We start from the raw sequence: 21,215 nt of genomic DNA, 5'->3' as shown, positions 1-21,215 counted from the left end.
TCAATTGGGCCAGTGGGCTGATGAACGGCAGATTTAGATAAATGCGGGGTGATGCATTTTGGTCGATTGAACCAGGGCAGGACTTACTCAGTTAATGGTTGGGCATTGGGGTGAGTTACAGAACAAAGAGATCTAGGGATACATGTTCATAGTTCCTTGAAAGTGGAGTCACAGGTGGACAGAGTGGTGAAGAAGGCATTCAGCATGCTTGGTTTCATCGGTCAGAACATTGAATACAGGAGTTGGGATGTCTTGTTGAAGTTGTATAAGACATGGGTAAGGCCACACTTGGAATACTGTGTACAGTTCTGCTCACCCTATTATAGAAAGGATATTATTAAACTAGAAAGAGTGCAGAAAAGATTTACTAAGATGCTACCGGGACTTGATGGATTGAGTTATAAGGAGAGGCTGGATAGACTGGGACTTTTTTCTCTGGAGCGTAGGAGGCTGAGGGGTGATCTTATAGAGGTCTATAAAATAATGAGGGGCACAGATCAGCTAGATAGTCAATATCTTTTCCCAAAGGTAGGGGAGTCTAAAACTAGAGGGCACAGGTTTAAGGTGAGAAGGGAGAGATACACAAGTGTCCAGAGGGGCAATTTTTTCACACAGAGGGTGGTGAGTGTCTGGAACAAGCTGCCAGAGGTAGTAGTAGAGGCGGGTACAATTTTGTCTTTTCAAAAGCATTTAGACAGTTACACGGGTACGATGGGTATAGAGGGATATGGGCCACATGCGGGCAATTGGGATTAGCTTAGAGGGTTTAAAAAAAAAGGCAGCATGGACAAGTTGGGCCGAAGGGCCTGTTTCCATGGTGTAAATCTCTATGACTCTATGAGCACCGACGCGCCCCCGCAGCAATACACGCAATGGCAATACGCCCCACCCCCCCACCACCACCGCGGCAATACCCGCAGCACAACATGCGTCCCCGAGGCGCTATCTGCAGCATCGACACAGGCCCACAGCAAGACATTGTGTTGTGATCCTTCATGCACTCACCATGCTCTCTCCTGAGGGTCACTCAGTACATCATAAGCTGCCTGGATCAGTTTAAATCTTTCAGCTGCCTCCTGTGGATTTTCCAAATTCTTATCTGTGAAGAGTTGATGTTTCAGATTAATGCAGATATTCATCATTCCTCTTCATTCAGAATCCCAGCACAGTGCAGGGAGCAGTAACCCCCCCGCCCACTGACCCCCAGCACAGCACGGGGAGCAGTAACCCCCGCCCACTGACCCCCAGCACAGTGCAGGGAGCAGTAACCCCCCCGCCCACTGACCCCCAGCACAGCACGGGGAGCAGTAACCCCCGCCCACTGACCCCCGGCACAGCACGGGGAGCAGTAACCCCCGCCCACTGACCCCCGGCACAGCACGGGGAGCAGTAACCCCCGCCCACTGACCCCCGGCACAGTGCAGGGAGCAGTAACCCCTGCCCACTGACCCCCAGCACAGTGCGGGGAGCAGTAACCCCCGCCCACTGACCCCCAGCACAGCACGGGGAGCAGTAACCCCCGCCCACTGACCCCCAGCACAGTGCAGGGAGCAGTAACCCCCCCGCCCACTGACCCCCAGCACAGCACGGGGAGCAGTAACCCCCGCCCACTGACCCCCGGCACAGCACGGGGAGCAGTAACCCCCGCCCACTGACCCCCGGCACAGTGCAGGGAGCAGTAACCCCTGCCCACTGACCCCCAGCACAGTGCGGGGAGCAGTAACCCCCCCGCCCACTGACCCCCGGCACAGCACGGGGAGCAGTAACCCCCGCCCACTGACCCCCAGCACAGTGCGGGGAGCAGTAACCCCCGCCCACTGACCCCCAGCACAGTGCGGGGAGCAGTAACCCCCCCGCCCACTGACCCCCGGCACAGCACGGGGAGCAGTAACCCCCCCGCCCACTGACCCCCAGCACAGCACGGGGAGCAGTAACCCCCGCCCACTGACCCCCGGCACAGCACGGGGAGCAGTAACCCCCGCCCACTGACCCCCGGCACAGCGCGGGGAGCAGTAACCCCCCCGCCCACTGACCCCCAGCACAGTGCGGGGAGCAGTAACCCCCGCCCACTGACCCCCGGCACAGCGCGGGGAGCAGTAACCCCCGCCCACTGACCCCCGGCACAGCACGGGGAGCAGTAACCCCCGCCCACTGACCCCCGGCACAGCACGGGGAGCAGTAACCCCCGCCCACTGACCCCCAGCACAGTGCGGGGAGCAGTAACCCCCGCCCACTGACCCCCGGCACAGCACGGGGAGCAGTAACCCCCGCCCACTGACCCCCGGCACAGCACGGGGAGCAGTAACCCCCGCCCACTGACCCCCGGCACAGCACGGGGAGCAGTAACCCCCGCCCACTGACCCCCGGCACAGCACGGGGAGCAGTAACCCCCCCGCCCACTGACCCCCAGCACAGTGCGGGGAGCAGTAACCCCCGCCCACTGACCCCCGGCACAGCACGGGGAGCAGTAACTCCCGCCCACTGACCCCCGGCACAGCACGGGGAGCAGTAACCCCCGCCCACTGACCCCCAGCACAGCACGGGGAGCAGTAACCCCCGCCCACTGACCCCCGGCACAGCACGGGGAGCAGTAAACCCCGCCCACTGACCCCCGGCACAGCACGGGGAGCAGTAAACCCCGCCCACTGACCCCCGGCACAGCACGGGGAGCAGTAACCCCCGCCCACTGACCCCCAGCACAGTGCGGGGAGCAGTAACCCCCCCGCCCACTGACCCCCGGCACAGCACGGGGAGCAGTAACCCCCCACCAACACCCAGCATAGCACGGGGAGCAGTAAACCCCCCAATCCCCACCAATGACCCCCAGCACAGCACGGGGAGCAGTAACCCCCACCCACAGACCCCCAGCACAGTGCGGGGAGCAGTAACCCCCCCAGCACAGCACGGGGAGCAGTAATCCCTGCCCACTGACCCCCAGCACAGCACGGGGAGCAGTACGCCTCCCCCACCGACCCCCAGCACAGTGTGGGGAGCAGTAACTCCCAGGGGCAGTGTTGTTGAGGTTTTGTCACAACCAGTAATCCCTTCCTGCTACATCAGCTCCTTAGAAATGAGGTGGGCTGAGTGGATCGAGTGTGAGTGTGAACATTTAGGGAATACCGATCATTGTATCACGAGGTTTAGGCTGACTTTGGAAAAGGACAAAGGACAAAACTGTAACATAATTTGTCAATTTTTATACTCCATGCCCCGTCCGATGAAGGCGAGCGTGCCATATGCTTTCTTCACCACCTTTCCCACCTGTGCTGCCACTTTTGAGGATTGTGGACCTGTACTCCCAGATCTCTGTGTGTCTATGTTTCTGATGGTTCTGACATTTATTTTGTAGCTCCCACCTGAACTGGATCAACCAAAATGCATCACCTCGCATTTATCTGGATTAAATTCCATCTGCCATTTCTCCGCCCTGTTTTCCAGCCTATCTAGATCCTGCTGTATTCTCTGACAGTGTTCGTCACTATCTGCAACTCCACCAATCTCAGTATTATCTGCAAACTTGCTAATCAGACCAGCTACATCTTCTTCCAAGTCATTTATATATATATTATGAACAGCAGAGGCCCCAGCACTGATCTCTGTGGAACACCCCCAGTTACAGACCTTCATTTAGAAAAACACTCTTCCACTGCTACCCTCTGCCTTCCATGGCCAAGATGTGGGTATGCCGGCGTTGGACTGGCGTAAACACAGTGAAAAGTCTGACAACACCAGGTTTTAGTCCAACCTATTTATTTGATAATATTCTCACAAGCTTTCGAGGGGTTACCCTCTTCGTCAGGTGAATGGAGAGTTCTGGCCTCAGACAGAGCATATAAAGCACAGACAGTTTAGAGATTACTGATTAAAATGCGAATCCTTACACATGTCTGAGGCCAGAACTCTCCATTCACCTGACGAAGAGGGTAACCCCTCGAAAGCTTGTGAGAATATTATCAAATAAATAGGTTGGACTAAAACCTGGTGTTGTCAGACTTTTCACTGTGTTCCATGGCCAAGCCAGTTCTGAATCTGTCTAGGTAGTTCACCCCCTGATCCCATAAGATTTAATCTTTTGCACCAGCCTGCCATGAGGGACCTTGTTAAATGCTTTACTGAAGTCCTCATAGACAACATCCACGGCCCTTCCTTCATCAATCATTTTTGTCACCTCCTCAAAAACCTCAATTAGTGAGACATGACCTCCCTTGTACAAAACCATGCTGCCTGTCACCAACAAGACTACTCAGGTCCAAATGTATGTAGATCCTATTCCTAAAATCTTCTCCAACAATTTCACTGTTCCTTTCTTAAAGTGCTATTCTTACAGCCACTCCTGGAGTTATTGTACTGGCGACGAGGTAAAAGGAAAGTTTTGGTAACCTTACTCATCAGATCCTGGTATCATTCAGTTTTTGTTATGCCATTTTTCGGGAAATTGGATCTATACAACGCAAGTATTGAGGACTGGCCACAATATGCTGACAGAACGAGATCCTTCTTTCAGGTAACAAAATAGCAGATAATCAGCAAAACATCCCCCCGATGACTGTGTGTGGGGCTGCAACACTCAACATTATAAAATCTCTGGAGTATTTGGCAACACGAGCCCAAGACAAGTTAGTGGAAGTGATGGGGAAACCATTACAATCCTAAACCTTCTGTGATCTTGCAATGGTACAGATTAAATGCAGCTTCTGGATTTACAGGGGAGCCAGTGATGGAATTCCTGATGTGACTAACAAATCTGGTGGATCATTGCCAGTATGGCCCAGCATTACGGGAAATGCTGAGAGACTGATTAGTATGCGGTATAAATGACCAAGCAACACAAAAAAGGGTTTTGACAGAACCAAACCGAGATTTAAAAAGCCATCGTGCAGGCTTTAGCTCGGAAGAATGAGGAGGGAGGTGACCAGGAACTGCAAGGAGCTAGAGATAACAAAAACAGAAAGTGCTGCCAAATCTCAGCAACTCAGACAGCATCTGTGGAGACAGAAGAAAGCCAGTGTTTCAGCTCAAAACTTTAGCTCTGTTTCTCTCTCCACAGATGCTGTTAGACCTGCTGAGATTTTCCAGCATTTTCTGTTTCAGATTCCAGCATCCGCAGTATTTTGTTTTTATCTATAGATAATAATGTCCTTAAGTTCGGGTGAACCTGCCACAGACTCGGGACACCGTTGAATATACTCATGACCCCCAGCCTTCGGTGAGGGAAAACAAGCAAGGAAACCTGGAATTCCCGGGACCGGACGTGAGGGAATGGCGCAGTTCAGGGTGTGACCAGTGCAAAAGCACTGCGTAGGCACGAGGGAGCCCACCCCAAGCAAGGTGACTGAAACACGCAGAGAGAAACGTGACTCTATCGAAGGTGACACCATCCTAAAACAGAACCTATCAATAATCAGGCTGAGAAGGATCGAGCACAATTACATTGTCACCACACCAAAGGGGGCCCTGATACAGCTCCAAGTGAACGGACACCCATCGAACATGTACCTGGACACGGGGGCTGCAGTAACCATTATAGGAGAGTGAGAATTTCAAAGATTATTATTGGGTTTCTCTTCCTCCAGTTGAGGCACACTAAGGCAACATTGGCAATTTATACAGGAGAGTCATTACGAGTACAAAGAACAAAGAACAAAGAACAACACAGCACGGGAAACAGGCCCTTCGGCCCAACGAGCCCGCGCCGCCGTCCCACTGTCTGTGTCCCATTCATGATTTTAGTCTACGCCTAATGCGCCAGGATCAGGGAGGTCCAATTTAGGGACAATTTAGTACCCAATCAATCAGCCTAAAAGCACATCTTTGGGGATGTGGGAGGAAACCGGAGCACCCGGAGGAAACCCACGCAACCACGGGGAGAACATGCAAACTCCCACAGACACAGGCCCAAATCCTTGTGTCCGCACAGCAACAGAGATAGTCTCTGAGCTGTCATGTTGCCCTCGAGATGGTCCAGTTTAAGCACACTAACGACAAGAAGCAATAGGCAACTCCCGAAGCAACGTCCAAGAGCAGCCCACTACAACCTGCCGCATGCATGCCCCTTGCTGGACTTAACTGCCTGTGGAGACAAAAAATTCCTTATTAAACAGACAAAGACTGTAACATCCCTAAGGCAAAACGTATTCCCAAGCCTACAATGTTTAGTAAGGCCTACTATATCCCCCTATATGTAGCCCGCTCATGTGGCTGTCTAAGTGACTCTTAAACAACCCTAGCGTGCCCGCTTCCACCACCTTACTCGGCAGTGCATTCCACACCCCCACTACCCTTTGCGTGAAAAACTGCCCTCTAGTATTTGTCTTATACCTAGCCCCCCTCACCCTAAGCCCGTGACCCCTCGTTCTATCTATTTCTAATAACGGAAAAAGCTTACCACCATTTACTCTATCTATCCCCTTCATAATCTTATAAACCTCTATTAGATCCCCCCTCAGCCGACGTCTCTCAAGGGAAAACAGCCCAAGTTCATTCAATCTTTCCTCGTAAGACAGCCCTTCCATACCAGGCAGCATCCTGGTAAATCTCCTCTGCACTCTCTCCAGGATCTCTACATCCTTCCGGTAGTACGGCGACCAGAACTGGACGCAGTACTCCAAGTGAGGCCTAACCAACGTTCTATACAACTGCAACTTCAGACTCCTACTCTTATATTCTATACCTCTTCCTATGAAGGCTAACATACCATACGCTTTCTTCATCACATTCTGCACCTGCACCGACACCTTCAGGGACTTGTGCACTTGCACCCCCAGGTCTCTCTGCGTATCTATACTCCGGATAGTTCTACCTTTTATCGTATATCTCCCCTCCACATTATTCCGGCCAAAGTGCATCACCTCGCATTTCTCCGGATTAAATTCCATTTGCCATCTATCTGCCCAACCTACCAGCCTGTCTATGTCCTGTTGCATTGCCAGGCACTGCTCCTCAGTACCCGCCAATCCAACCATCTTAGTGTCATCTTGCTGATCACACCACCTACTCCCTCTTCCAAGTCATTAATATATACCACAAACAGAAGAGGTCCTAGTACCGAGCCCTGCGGCACACCACTGGTGACAGCCCTCCAATTGGAAAAGGAGCCATCCACTACTACTCGCTGTCTCCTCCTCCCAAGCCAGTTCTCCACCCATCTACATACCTGGCCTTGTATCCCATGAGCCTTCACCTTTTCTATCAGCCTACCATGAGGGACCTTGTCAAACGCCTTACTGAAATCCATATAGACGACATCAACGGCTTGTCCTTCGTCAACCGTTTTTGTCACCTCTTCAAAAAATTCCACTAGATTCGTAAGGCACGACCTCCCTGTAACGAAGCCATGCTGCGTATCCCTGATCAGATTGCAGCGCTCCAGATGTTCATACATCCTATCCTTGAGGATCCTCTCCATTAGCTTGCCTATAACTGAAGTCAAGCTCACCGGCCTATAATTCCCTGGGTTATCCCTCTGACCCTTCTTAAACAACGGTACTACATTTGCAATGCGCCAATCCTCTGGGACCTCACCTGTGTCCAAAGAAGAGACAAAGATTTGCGTCAGAGGCCCAGCAATTTCATCCCTCACCTCCCTTAGCAGCCTGGGATAGATGCCATCAGGCCCCGGAGATTTATCCGTCTTTATACTGTCTAAAAGTCCCAACACCTCTTCCCTCGTGATGTCTATTTCCCTCAACGGATCCTCAAACTCCTCAAGCACAGCACCAGACACCAGGCCCCTCTCCTGCGTGAATACCGACGCAAAGTATTCATTCAGGATCTCCCCCATTCCCCCAGGCTCCAAGCATAGTTCCCCTCCTCTGTCCCTGAGAGGACCAATCTTCCCTCTAACCATCCTTTTATTTCTAACATAAGAGTAAAATGCCTTAGGATTTTCTTTAATCCTACCCGCCAAAGCCATTTCGTGGCCCCTTTTTGCCTTTCTGATGCCCCTTTTAAGTTCTCTCCTACATTCTCTGTATTCTTCTAACGCTATCTCTGTCCTCAAATGCCTAGATCTAATGTACGCCTCCCTCTTCCTCCTGACCAGGTCCTCAATATCCCTAGTTACCCACAGCTCTCTAATCCTACCCTTCCCATCCTTCCTCTTGACCGGCACATGTCTTTCCTGCAAAGATTTTAGTTTTCCCTTGAGAGACTCCCACATACCCAGCGTCGACCTGCCATCAAACAGTTCACCCCAGTCCGTATCTTTAAGATCCTGCCTAATCCGATTGTATCTAGCCCTCCCCCAGTTTAACACCCTCCCCTTAGGACAGGCTTCATCTTTATCCATTAATATCTTAAACCAGACAGAGTTGTGGTCACTGTTAGCCACATGCTCTCTCACTTCAACGTCAACCACCTGCCCAGGCTCATTCCCCAGAACCAAGTCCAGTATAGCCCCCTCTCTGGTCGGGCTATCCACATACTGCTCCAGGGATCCTTCCATTACACACTGTACAAATTCCTCCCCGTCAGCACCCTCTGACCTCGGCACCTTCCAATCTACCCCGGGGAGATTAAAATCTCCCACTACCACCACCCTATTCTTCCTGCACTTATCTAGAATGTCCCTGCTTATCCCTTCTTCCACAGCCCTCGGGCTGTTGGGCGGTCTGTAGTACACACCCAACATAGTAACATCTCCCTTCCTATTCCTCAACTCCACCCATAGCGACTCGATTAATCGGGACCACTGTAACCCTAGTCACACAAGGGCAGTAAGCAGTCCGATTCCTGTTGATATTGGTACAAGGACCAGGGCACAGCCTTGGGGAAGTGACTGGTTACAAAAAAATCCACTTGGATTGGTGGCAAATTTTCAAAATGGGCACTGGAAACTTATCTGAGGGTGCAAAATACAACGTTACCTGAAAGAAGGACCTCATTCTCTCAGCATATTGTGGCCAGTCCTCAATACTATAGAACACCACTAGTCACAGACCCCCAGCTGGAAAAAGACCCCTCCACTGCTATCCTCTGTCTTCTATGGCCAAGCCAGTTCTCCACCCATCTAGCTAGCTCACCTTTTATCCTGTGAGATTTAACTTTTTGTACCAGCCTGCCATGAGGGACTTTGTCAAACGCTTTACTACAACCCATATAGACAGCATCCACGGCCCTTCCCTCATCAATCATTTTTGTCACCTCCTCAAAAAACTCCACCAAATTTGTGAGGCATGACCTCCCTTGTACAAAACCATGCTGTCTGTCACTAATGAGATTATTCCATTCTAAATGTGCATACATCCTATCGCTAAGAATCTTCTCCAACAATTTCCCTACCACGGACGTCAAGCTCACCGGCCTCTAATTACCCGGGTTATCTTTGCTACCCTTCTTAAATAATGGGACAACATTCACTATCCTCCAATCCTCAGGGATCTCACCTGCGTCCAGTGAAGAAACAAAGATTTCTGTCAGAGGCCCAGCAATTTCATCTTGTCTCCCTGAGCAGTCTAGGATAGATGCCATCAGGCCCTGGGGATTTGTCTGTCTTAATGTTTCCTAAAAAACCTAACACTTCCTCCCTTGTAATGGAGATTTTCTCTAACGGGTCAACACCTCCCTCTGAGACACTCCCAGTCAACACGTCCCTCTCCTTTGTGAATACTGTTGCAAAGTATTCATTTAGGATCTCCCCTACTTCCTTGGGCTCTAAGCATAATTCCCCTCCTTCGTCCCTGAGAGGTCCAATTTTTTTCCCCCCAACAACCCTCTTGTTCCTAACGTATGAATAAAATGCCTTTGATTCTCCTTAATCCTGTCTGCCAAGGACATTTCATGACCCCTTTTTGCCCTTCTAACTCCCTGTTTGAGTTCTTTCCTACTTTCTCTGTATTCCTCCAGTACTCCTCCTGTTTTCAGTTGCCTGGACCATGCATACGCCTCTCTTTACTTTTTGATCAGATTCCCAATTTCCCTGGTTATCCACGGCTCTAGAATCCTACCTTTCCTATCCTTCCTTTTTACAGGCACATGCCTGTCCTGCAGCCCCACCAACTGTTCCTTAAAAGACTCCCACATGTCAGATGTGGACTTCCCCTCAAACAGCCTTTCCCAATCAACGGCCACTAATTCCTGCCTAATCCGGCTATAGTTAGAATTGCGGTCACTATTTGCCACATGTTCCCCTACTGAAACTTTGATGACCTGACTGGGCTCATTCCCCAGTACTAGGTCCAGTATAGCCCCCTCTCTAGTTGGACTATCTACAAATTGTTCCAAAGAACCTTCCTGTATGCATTTTATAAATTCCTCCCCTTTTAGACCCCCAGCCCGAAGCGATTTCCAGTCTATACAAGGGAAATTAAAGTCTCCCAGTACAACTACCCTATTTTTTCTGCACCGATCCAGAATCTCCTTACATATCAAATCAAATTTGTGAGACATGATTTTCCACTCACAATGCACGCTGACTGTCCGGAATCAGTCCTTGTGTCTCCAAATGCCTGTAAATCCTGGGATCTGTCAGAATATTGTGTTGTAAAGAGAGATGAAGGTGTCTATGCATACCCCTGCCAGCTGATCCACGCAGGATCAGACTGCTCATCCAGGCCAGTGGCTTTTCCATGGGTTAAATGTGGAGGTTTATCTGCTGTGTGTGATGGTGCCTCAGAGGGGGATATGGAGAGATCTGCAGGAAGGTGGCGGTTCAATGAGAGTTGGATCACGTACTGACCCATTTCACCCCAGCCAGGCTGTGGGTGCTAGCGGGGTTGTCTCTATGAACGGTATGCTCTGTAGAGAGTTGCTGGGGGTGTTGATGAGTGGGGCGGGGGGGGCCTGGTGAGAAACTGTTCCCATTTCTGCACAGGCCTACAGGGGAGAGAGAGGGCTTCAAACCGACAACCCCCACCTCCAGGGGACACAGCACACTCCCCACCCCCACCCCCAGGGGACACAGCACACTCCCCACCCCCACCCCCAGGGGACACAGCACACTCCCCACCCCCACCCCCAGGGGACACAGCACACTCCCCACCCCCACCCCCAGGGGACACAGCACACTCCCCACCCCCACCCCCAGGGGACACAGCACACTCCCCACCCCCACCCCCAGGGGACACAGCACACTCCCCACCCCCACCCCCAGGGGACACAGCACACTCCCCACCCCCACCCCCAGGGGACACAGCACACTCCCCACCCCCACCCCCAGGGGACACAGCACACTCCCCACCCCCGGGACACAGCACACTCCCCCCCCCGGGACACAGCACACCCCCACCCCCGGGACACAGCACACCCCCACCCCCGGGACACAGCACACCCCCCCCTTACCCGGGTGCCATCTCCGGGCCAGGTTACGGTAGGCCCGTTTCAGTTCCTCCTCAGTGGCGGCCCGGCCCACCCCGAGCTCCTCATAGTGACAGCGCATGGCCCGGACCGGGGCCTCCTCCCGCTCCCGCTCCCGCTCCGCCTGGGCCCGCGGCCTACTCCCGACTCCCGGCCCCGCTCCCCCGGCCGCTCCAGTCCACTCGGCCCGCCGCGACGCTGCTGACCCAGGAGGCGGGGCCCCCGGGCCCGCATAGGTCACATCCTGACCAATCAGCGATACCCGCCCCGACCTCACACCCAATCAGGGCTCACCGCCGGTGACGTCACCCCATCGGCCCTCCCCACCCCCCCACTGACCATCCCCCCTCACTGACCCCCCCCCCCCGCTGACCACCCCCCCACTGACCCCCCCACCCTCACTGACCTCCCCTCACTGACCCCCCCCACCCTCGCTGACCCCCCCACTGACCCCCCCACCCTCACTGACCCCCCCCCACTGACCCCCCCCCACCCTCACTGACCCCCCCTCACTGACCCCCCCACCCTCACTGACCCCCCCCCACTGACCCCCCCCACCCTCACTGACCCCCCCTCACTGACCCCCCCACCCTCGCTGACCCCCCCACTGACCCCCCCACCCTCACTGACCCCCCCTCACTGACCCCCCCACCCTCACTGACCCCCCCCCCCACTGACCCCCCCCCACCCTCACTGACCCCCCCCCACTGACCCCCCCTCACCCTCACTGACCAACCCCACTGACCCCCCCACCCTCACTGACCCCCCTCACTGACCCCCCTCACTGACCCCCCCACCCTCACTGACACCCCCTCACCCTCACTGACCAACCCCCCCCACTGACCCCCCCACCCTCACTGACCCCTCTCATTGACCCCCCTCACTGACCCCCCCATCCTCACTGACCAAACCCCCCCCTCACTGACCCCCCCCTCACCCTAACTGACCAAACCCCCCCTCACTGACCTCCCCCACCCTCACCAAAACCCCCACCGTCACAATTTCCCCATTTCCCACCCACTGACCCCCCACCTCACCAACACCCCCTCACCCTCACTGACCCATCCCCCATCCTCACCAACACCTCAACACCCTCACCAAACCTCCCCTCACCCTCACCGACCCCCCCCACCCTCACCACACCTCTCCTCACCCTCACCAACACCCCCCCACCCTCATCGACACTCACCCTCACTGACCCCACCTGTTTCCCACTCACCGACCTCCCCCACCCTCGCACTCACCCTCACCAAAACCTCCACCCTCACTGACCCCACCCACTTCCCATTCACCAACGCCCCCCCAGCGCCCCCCCCCACCCTCACCGACCCCCTCATCCTCACCAAACCCCCCTCCCTCACCGACCACCCTGCCATTTCCCCCCACCAACCCCCCCCTCCCTCAGTGACCACCCCCCCCACCCTCACCAACCCCCTCATCCTCACCAAACCCCCTATCCTCACCGACGCCCCCATTTCCCACTCACCAACCCCCCCCCCCAACCTCACCGACCCATCCGCCACCCTCACCAACACCATGTTACGCTGACCGACCCAGTTATCCCCTCTCGAAGAACAGTACAGCAACAGGCCCTTCGGCCCACCAAGTCTGTGCTGACGCAGATGCCTCTCTAATCCAATATTTTCCTGCCTCTACCTGGTCCATATCCCTCTATTCCCTGTCTATCCATCTATCTATCCAGACACCTCTCAAACATTGTCATAGAATCTGCTTCCACCACCTCCCTCAGCAGAGTATTCCAGACACTCCCCACCCTCTGTGTGAAGAATGCCCCCTTACATTTGTTAAACTTTTGCCCTCTCACTCTCCACCTATACCCCCCGAGTTACTGACCCTTTAACCCTGGGAAAGACTCTGACCTCTGAAAGTCTGGAGACTAAGCAAGCCTCACACAGGACCATCATGGTTCAGTTAGGGGAGACAGGTCAATGAACAAAGAACAAGACAGCACAGGAACAGGCCATTCGGCCCTCCAAGCCTGCACCAACCCCACGTGTTCCTAACTGGACCATCTGTTTGTATCCTGGGATGACTGGGATTTTGTCCGGAACTTTGCCAGCGTACCCAAGAAGACTGTCCCAGGACCCTATCAACCTGCGGGGTGGCACACTGCATCAATCACATGACAGCCCCCACCGGACAGTCAGCAGCACAGAGTCCAGTGTATCAACAGCTGAGTCAGTGCTAGCAAGGTCTAGAGTTCCCCAGGAACAAGGGCAGCACGGTGGCACAGTGGTTAGTACTGCTGCCTCACAGCACCGGGGACCCAGGTTCAATTCCAGCCTAGAGTCACTGTCTGTGTGGAGTTTGCACATTCTCCCTGTGTCTGCGTGGGTTTCCTCCGAGTGCTCCGGTTTCCTCCCACAGTCCAAAGACTTTTTTTATTGATTTGTGAGGCATGGGTGTCGCTGGCTGGCCAATTGCCCATCCCTCGCTGCCCTCTAACTGAAAGGCTTGTTAGGTTCTTTTCAAAGGGCAGTTGAGAGTCAATGATAAACTGTGACTCTGGAGTCACATCTGGGCCAGACCAGGTGAGGAGGGCAGATTTCCTTCCCTAAAGGACATGAGTGACCCAGATGCAGGACAGGTGGATTGGCCATGGTAAGTGTGTGCGGTTACAGGGATAGGGTGGGGTAGAAGGCTTGAGTAAGATACTCCTTCACAGGTTGTTGCTAATTTGATGGGCTGAATGGCCTGTTTCTGCATTGTAGGGATTCTGTGTTTCCAAGTACCTCAATTATCTGCGGAGGAGGGGGAGCCAGCCCCCCATTCAATACCGAGATCCTGTAAGAATGAAGGATAAGTATGGCAAGTTTTGGGAAACTTGGATAATGAGAGATATTGTGAGTCTGGTCAAAAAAAAGCATTTGTTAAAGCCAGGAGGTTGGGAACACACGAAGCAAGTGTGGGATACAAGGAAAGTAGAAAGAAACTGAAGCAAGGAGTAAGGAGGGTTAAAAGGGGTCACGAAAAATCATTGGCCAGCAGGATTAAGGAAAATCCCAAGGCTTTTATACATATATAAAGAGCATGAGGGTATCCAGGGAGATGGTTGGCCCACTCAAGGACAGGGGAGGGAATCTATGTGTGGAGCCAGAGGAAATGGGTGTTTCATGTCAGTATTCAGCAAAGAGAAGGACTTGCTGGATGATGAGTCTGGGAAAGGGTGTGTAGATAGTTTGAGTCATGTTGAGATCAAAAAGGAGGAGGTATTGAGGTATTGGAGCCCAGACCAAGCTGTGATCCAACCAGAAAGAATGCTTTCTATATCTGTAAAGGTTGGTGAGAGTCATAGCGGACATGCCAAATTTCCTTAGTCTTCTGAGAAAGTAGAGGCATTGGTGGGCTTTCTTAACTATAGTGTCGACATGGGGGGGACCAGGACAGGTTGTTGGTGACCTGGACACACAGAAACCTGAAGCTCTTGACCATTTCTACTTTGTTCTATTGACGTAGACAGGGGCATGTTTTTCTTTACGCTTCCTGAAGTCGATGACAATTACCTTTGTTTTGTTGACATTGAGGAAGAGATTGCTGCACCAGTTCACCAGATTCTCTATCTCATTCCTGTACTCTTTTTATTCCGCAGGTGGAGGTCCACCTCGTGTCAAACGAGGGGCATGCACACAGTGGGTCGTGCGTGGGCTGCTCTTGGAGGTTCCGGGAGTGGCCTAGTATTTCGTGTCGGTGTGTGTGCTTGATCCTGGACCGGTAGACAGGCGCCGCAACAGCTCAGTGACTAGCACTGCTAGCTGTGCAGATACATGGATTTGGGCCTGTGTCTGTGGGAGTTTGTGCATTCTCCCTGTGGTTGCGTGGGTTTCCTCCGGGCGCTCCGGTTTCCTCCCACACCCCAAAGATGTGCTCTTAGGCTGATTGGTTTTACCAAATTGACACTATTCTCCCCTGAATCTGACTGAGTAGGGTCCCATTCGTAGACATGCAGGGTAGAATAGGTGTAGGGCGATGCGGCGGCGCGGGCTTGTTGGGCCGAAGGGCCTGTTTCCCGTGCTGGGTTGTTCTTTGTTCTTTGTACTCTGTCTTGTCATTGTTTTAATTTGATTTATTATTGTCACATGTATTAACATACAGTGAAAAGTATTGTTTCTTGCACGCTATACAGAGCATACTGTTCACAGAGAAAGGAGAGAATGCAGAATGTAGTGTTACTGATTGTTTGAGATCCGCCAGCAAACTTGAAAATCAAATTGGAGGAGAATTTGGCCGCACAGTCATGGGTGTATAAGGAGTATAACAGGGGACTGAGAACACTGCCTTGTGGAGCACCGGTGTTGAGGATGATCGTGGAGGACCTTGCATCGTGAGAGGAAGATTGATTGACAAGTTAGAGTCAGGTAGTTCCTCCCCAGAAAAATCTAAGGATACATTTCAATTTTGGTTTTAGAGTCAGGAGGTTGTTAATTGGAAAGAAGTGTTTCTCTCTCCTGGCTATTGGAAATTCTGCTGGCTAACTGGAAGCAAGTGTTCTAGCCTTCCTGGAGTGGAAATTCTGCTGTGGGTGGTTTTGCTAGCTATTGACTAGAGTCTCTCTCTCTCTGGCTTAGGGAAGCTGTTCTGACTTCAAGCTTGTGTGTGTGTGTGTGTGTGTGTGTGTGTGTGTGTGTGTGTGTGTGTGTGTGTGTGTGTGTGTGTGTGTGTGTGTGTGTGTCACTTTTGAGAAAGTGACCAAAGAGGTGGATGGGGGTAAGGCAGTTGACGTGGTGTATATGGATTTTAGTAAGGCGTTTGATAAGGTTCACCATGGTAGGCTTCTGCAGAAAATGCAGATGTATGGGATTGAGGGTGATCTAGGTAATTGGATCAGGAATTGGCTGGCGGATAGGAGACAGAGGGTGGTGGTTGATGGTAATTATTCATCATGGAGTTCAGTTACGAGTGGTGTGCCTCAGGGATCTGTTTTGGGGCCACTGCTGTTTGTAATTTTTATTAATGATCTGGATGAGGGTATAGTTGGGTGGATCAGTAAATTTGCTGATGACACCAAAGTTGGAGGTGTGGTAGATAGTGAGGAAGGGTGTCTTAGTCTACAGGGAGACTTGGACAAGTTGCAGAGCTGGGCCGAGAGGTGGCGGATGGAGTTTAATGCGGAAAAGTGTGAGGTAATTCACTTTGGTAGGAATAACAGATATGTAGAGTATAGGGCTAACGGGAGGACTCTGAATAGTGTGGATGAACAGAGGGATCTAGGTGTATGTGTACATAGATCCCTGAAAGTTGGGAATCAAGTAGATAGGGTTGTTAAGAAGGCATACGGTGTCTTGGCGTTTATTGGTAGGGGGATTGAATTTAGGAGCCGCAACGTCATGTTGCAACTGTACAAAACTCTGGTGCGGCCGCACTTGGAGTACTGTGTGCAGTTCTGGTCCCCACATTACAAGAAGGACATGGAGGCTTTGGAGAGGGTGCAGAGGAGGTTTACCAGGATGTTGCCTGGTATGGAGGGGAGGTCCTATGAGGAGAGACTGAGGGATTTGACGTTGTTTTCGTTAGAAAGAAGGCGGCTGCGAGGGAACCTTATTGAAACATATAAGATGATCAGAGGTTTGGATAGGGTGGACAGTGATAGCCTTTTTCCTCGGATGGAGAAAGCTAGCACGAGGGGGCATAGCTTTAAATTAAGGGGTGGTAGTTATAGGACGGATGTCAGGGGTAGGTTCTTTACCCAGAGGGTGGTGAGGGATTGGAATGCCCTGCCAGCTGCAGTTGTGGATGCGCCTAGTTTGGGGGCGTTTAAGAGATCCGTGGGTAGGTTTATGGATGGAAAGGGTTTGGTTTAGGTTAGAGGGTCATTTTTTTTTAACTGGTCGGCGCAACATCGTGGGCCGAAGGGCCTGTTCTGCGCTGTAATGTTCTATGTTCTATGTGTGTGTGTGTGTGTGTGTGTGTGTGTGTGTGTGTGTGTATCTCAAGAGAACTGCAGCATCCAACCAAAGGACTAAATTCCAGCATCATGTGAGCATTCGTATTTTCTGTGTTAAACCTGTGGCAAGGATTTGTTCAAGGAAGTTTGGTTAGAACATTTCATATTTATTAAGGTTTATGCAATATCATGATTGTTTTATTTCTTGTTTTTAATTGGTAAAAATTATTGTTAATTTTCTTTCTATTTACATTAACTGTATTCCTAAATGAACTTCTTGATATGCGTAGAAACTAGAAGCAGGAGGAGGCCATTTGGCCCTTCAAGCTGCTTCACCATTCAGTTTGATCATGGGTGATCGTCGAATTCAATATCCTGATCACTCTTTCTCTCGTATCCCTCGATCCCTTTAGCCCCAAGAGCAAAATCTAATTTCTTCTTGAAATCAGACAACATTTTGTCCTCAGCTACTTTCTGTGGGAGTGAATTCCACACATTCCCCACCCTCTGGGTGAAGAAATTTCTCCTCACTTCAGTTCTAAAAGGTTTCCCCCTTATCATAGACTCATAGATCTTTACAGCATGGAATCAGGCCCTTCAGCCCAGCTTATCCATGCTGCCCTTTTTTTTAAATCCCGTAAATGAATCCCAATTGCCCATATTTGGCCCATATCCCCCTATAACCATCTTACCCATCTAACTGTCTAAATGCTTTTTAAAAGACAAAATTGTACCCGCCTCTACTACTGCCTCTGGCAGCTTGTTCCAGACACTCACCACCCTCTGTGTGAAAAAATTGCCCCTCTGGACACTTTAGTATCTCTCCCCTCTCACCTTTAACCTATGACCTCTAGTTTTAGACTCCCCTACCTTTGGGAAAAGATATTGACTATCTAGCTGACCTGTGTCCCTCATTATTTTATAGACCTCTATAAGGTCACCCCTCAGTCTCCTACGCTCCAGAGAAAAAAAATTCTCGAACTATGACCCTTAGTTCTGGACTCCCCCACCATCGGGAACATTCTTTCTGAATCTACCCTGTCTAACCCTGTTAAAATTTTGTAAGTTTCTATGAGATCCCCTCTCACTCTTCTAAACTCCAGTGAATATAATCCTAACCGATTTAGTCTCTCCTCATATAACAGACCTGCCATCCCAGGAATCAGCCTGGTAAATGTTTGCTAAAAGCTCCCTAATGGGTTATTTGAGTCATACCTGAAATGAAACTCTCATGCTTATCCTAACCAAATACAAATAGCAAAATTTATGATCCAGGCGGAATTTATAAAACACTTTGGAGTTTCTGAGCTGGATTATAACAAACCTCCCACTGTTATAGCCCCGGTTAACCCCAACTTAGAGGATCAGGTTGTGCTGATCCACAAGGCTCTGGAAATTCCTCAGGCAACTGACTTTGTGACTATGGAATCTCTTTGCAAATTGACTCTATGTCTTTATACATGTTCCCAGTATTCCAGGTGTGGTCTAACTAGTCAGAGCTTTGACAAAGGGTCATCTGGACTTGAAATGTCAGCTCTTTTCTCTCCTTATTGGTGCTGCCAGACCCACTGAGATTTTCCAGCAATTTTTCTTTTGATGATCTAGCTAATGCCTTGCATAGTTTTACCAAGACTTCCCTACTTTTATACTCCATTCCCTTTGAAATAAAAGCAAACATGTTGTAGAGATAAACCAGGGAACTACAGACCAGTGAGTCTCATGTCAGTGGTAGGGAAACTATTAGAGAACACTCAGAAGAAGAGCATCTATCTCCACTTGGAGAGACATAGCTTCGTCAGAGGGAAGTCATGTCTAACAAATTTGAATGAATTTTTTAAGGAGGTGACCAAGTGTGTAGATGAGGGTAGTGCAGTTGATGTAATTTATACGGATTCAGCAAAGCCTTTGACACAAAGTTCCACATGGGAGGCTTGTAAAGAAGGTAAATTCACACAGGATACAGGGTAATTTGATAAAGTGGATTCAAAATTGGCACTTTCAGTATCCCACTCCCGGTTTCTCTCCATATCCCTTGATCCCTTTAGCCACAAGGGCCATGTCCAGCTTCCTCTTGAACATAAACTGGCCCCAACAGCTTTCTGTGGTAGAGAATTCCACAGGTTCACAACACTCTGAGTGAAGGAAAGTGCTTCCTCATCTCAGTCCTGAATGGCTTACCGCTTATTGTTAGACTATGACCCTTAGTTCTGCACTTGCCCAACATCAGGAATATTCTTCCCACACCTAACCTTTTGGGCAGTATCTTATTGAATACTGTTGGAAATCCAAGTATATTACAATTACTAGTTCCCCTTTATTTATCATGCTTGTTACCACCTCACAGAATGTTAATAAATTTATCAGGCAGAATTCCCCCTTCATGAAGCCGTGCTGATGCTGCTGGATTATATTCTGTATTTCTAAATGTTCTGCTATTACATCCTTTATAATGAACTTTAATATTTTCTCAACAATAGATGTTAAGCTGTTTTTATCTCCCTCCCTTTTTGAGTAAATAAGTTAATGACCTGGATTGATAAGTGGGATTGTGAATACGTCACCATCACAAAGATATAGTTGAGAAAGGGACCGGCTTGGTAACTCAGCATTCTGGGATCCAGAATCTTCAGGTGAGACAGAGGATGGAGTGAAAGAGGAGAAGGCGTTGTGTTAATTAAGGAGTCAGTTACTGCAGTCAGGAGAGGTGATATCTTGGAAGGGTCAAAACAAGGCTTTGTGAGTAGAATTTAGAAATATAACGGGGGCAGCCATGTTACTGGGACTGTATTATAACACCCCAAAGAGTCAGCTGGAGATAGAGCAGTAAATATGCAGAGAGTTTAGAAGAATGAGGGGAGATCTCATTGAGACGTATAAGATGATGAATGGGATGGATAGGATAGAGGTGGAGAGACTCTTCCCGCTCAGAAAGGATAGTAGGACTAGGGGGCACAGCCTCAAGATAAAGGGGGGGCGGTTTAGAACGGAGTTGAGGAGGAACTTCTTCACTCAAAGGGTGGTGAATCTCTGGAATTCTCTGCCCGTTGAAGTGGTGGAGGCTGCCTCGCTAAATATTTTTAAGACGTGGGTTGATGGGTTTTTGATAAGAGAGGTGATTAAGGGTTATGGGGAGAGGGCGGGAATGTGGAACTGAGCCACGACAGATCAGCCATGATCTTATTGAATGGCGGGGCAGGCTCGAAGGGCTAGATGGCCTACTCCTGCTCCTATTTCTTCTGTTCTTATGAGTTGGGGTGGCACGGTAGCACAGTGGTTAGCAGTCCTGGGTTCGATTCCCGGCTCAGGTCACTGTCTGTGTGGAGTTTGCACATTCTCCCCATGTCTGTGTGGGTTTCCTCCAGGTGCTCCAGTTTCCTCCCACAGTCCAAAGATGTGTGGGTTAGGTTGATTGGCCGTGCTAAGAAATTGCCCCTTAGTGTCCAGGGATGTGTAGGTTAGAGGGATTAGTGGGTATAATATGTGGGGATATGGGGGTGGGGCCTGGGTGGGATTGTGTTTGTACAGACTCAATGGGCCGAATGGCCTCTTTCTGCACTGTGGGTTCACAGAGCTGTGCAAGAGTAATAATGGGGGAATTATATTAAGGATTTCAACTTTCCCGAACATAAATTAGGATAGTCATAGCGTAGAGAGTTTAGAGGGGCAGCTTTCCCAAGTACTTCTCATGTCAATGTTAAAAGGTCCAACAAGGATTGGGGCAGTGCTGGGTCTAATTTTGGGGAATGAAGCCAGACCGGTGGTTGAGGTGGCAGTAGGGGAGCATTTTAGTGTTAGCGATCACAACACAGTACAATTTGAGCTTGTTATGGAAAAGGGAGAAGATGGACTGCAAAAAACAGTTTTCGACTGGGGGAAGGCATCTGGCCAAAGTTGACGGGAAACAGCTTCTTGTGGGGAAAATCTGTAGCAAAGTGGGGAGGGGTGAGAGAGGGCGATGCTCCTAAAGGAAATGGGGAGGGTACAACAGCTGAATTAAACTCCACTTGGAGAGAAGAGGCTC

The 21,215-nt window shown here is 50.8% G+C and overlaps 1 protein-coding gene across 1 annotated transcript in view; it reads right to left on the bottom strand.

Moving 5' to 3' along the window:
- The window catches only part of dnajc21 (DnaJ heat shock protein family (Hsp40) member C21), a 67,449-nt gene extending 55,952 nt beyond the window's left edge, over positions 1–11,497 (bottom strand). Inside the window, exons 1-2 of the mRNA XM_080183020.1 lie at positions 11,278–11,497; positions 1,006–1,099 (exon numbers count right to left, since the gene is read on the bottom strand). Of these exons, the coding sequence (XP_080039146.1) occupies positions 1,006–1,099; positions 11,278–11,374 (191 nt within the window). The 5' untranslated portion in view covers positions 11,375–11,497. The remainder of the gene's footprint in view (positions 1–1,005; positions 1,100–11,277) is intronic.
- Between the last annotated feature and the right edge of the window lie 9,718 nt (positions 11,498–21,215).

This window comes from Carcharhinus amblyrhynchos, unplaced genomic scaffold (genome assembly GCF_965287045.1).
Source record: "Carcharhinus amblyrhynchos unplaced genomic scaffold, sCarAmb.v2.hapA chromosome_117, whole genome shotgun sequence".
Lineage (NCBI taxonomy): Eukaryota > Metazoa > Chordata > Chondrichthyes > Carcharhiniformes > Carcharhinidae > Carcharhinus > Carcharhinus amblyrhynchos.
The sequence above is the reverse complement of the archived record's forward strand: the minus strand, read 5'-3'. Positions and strand labels throughout refer to the sequence as shown.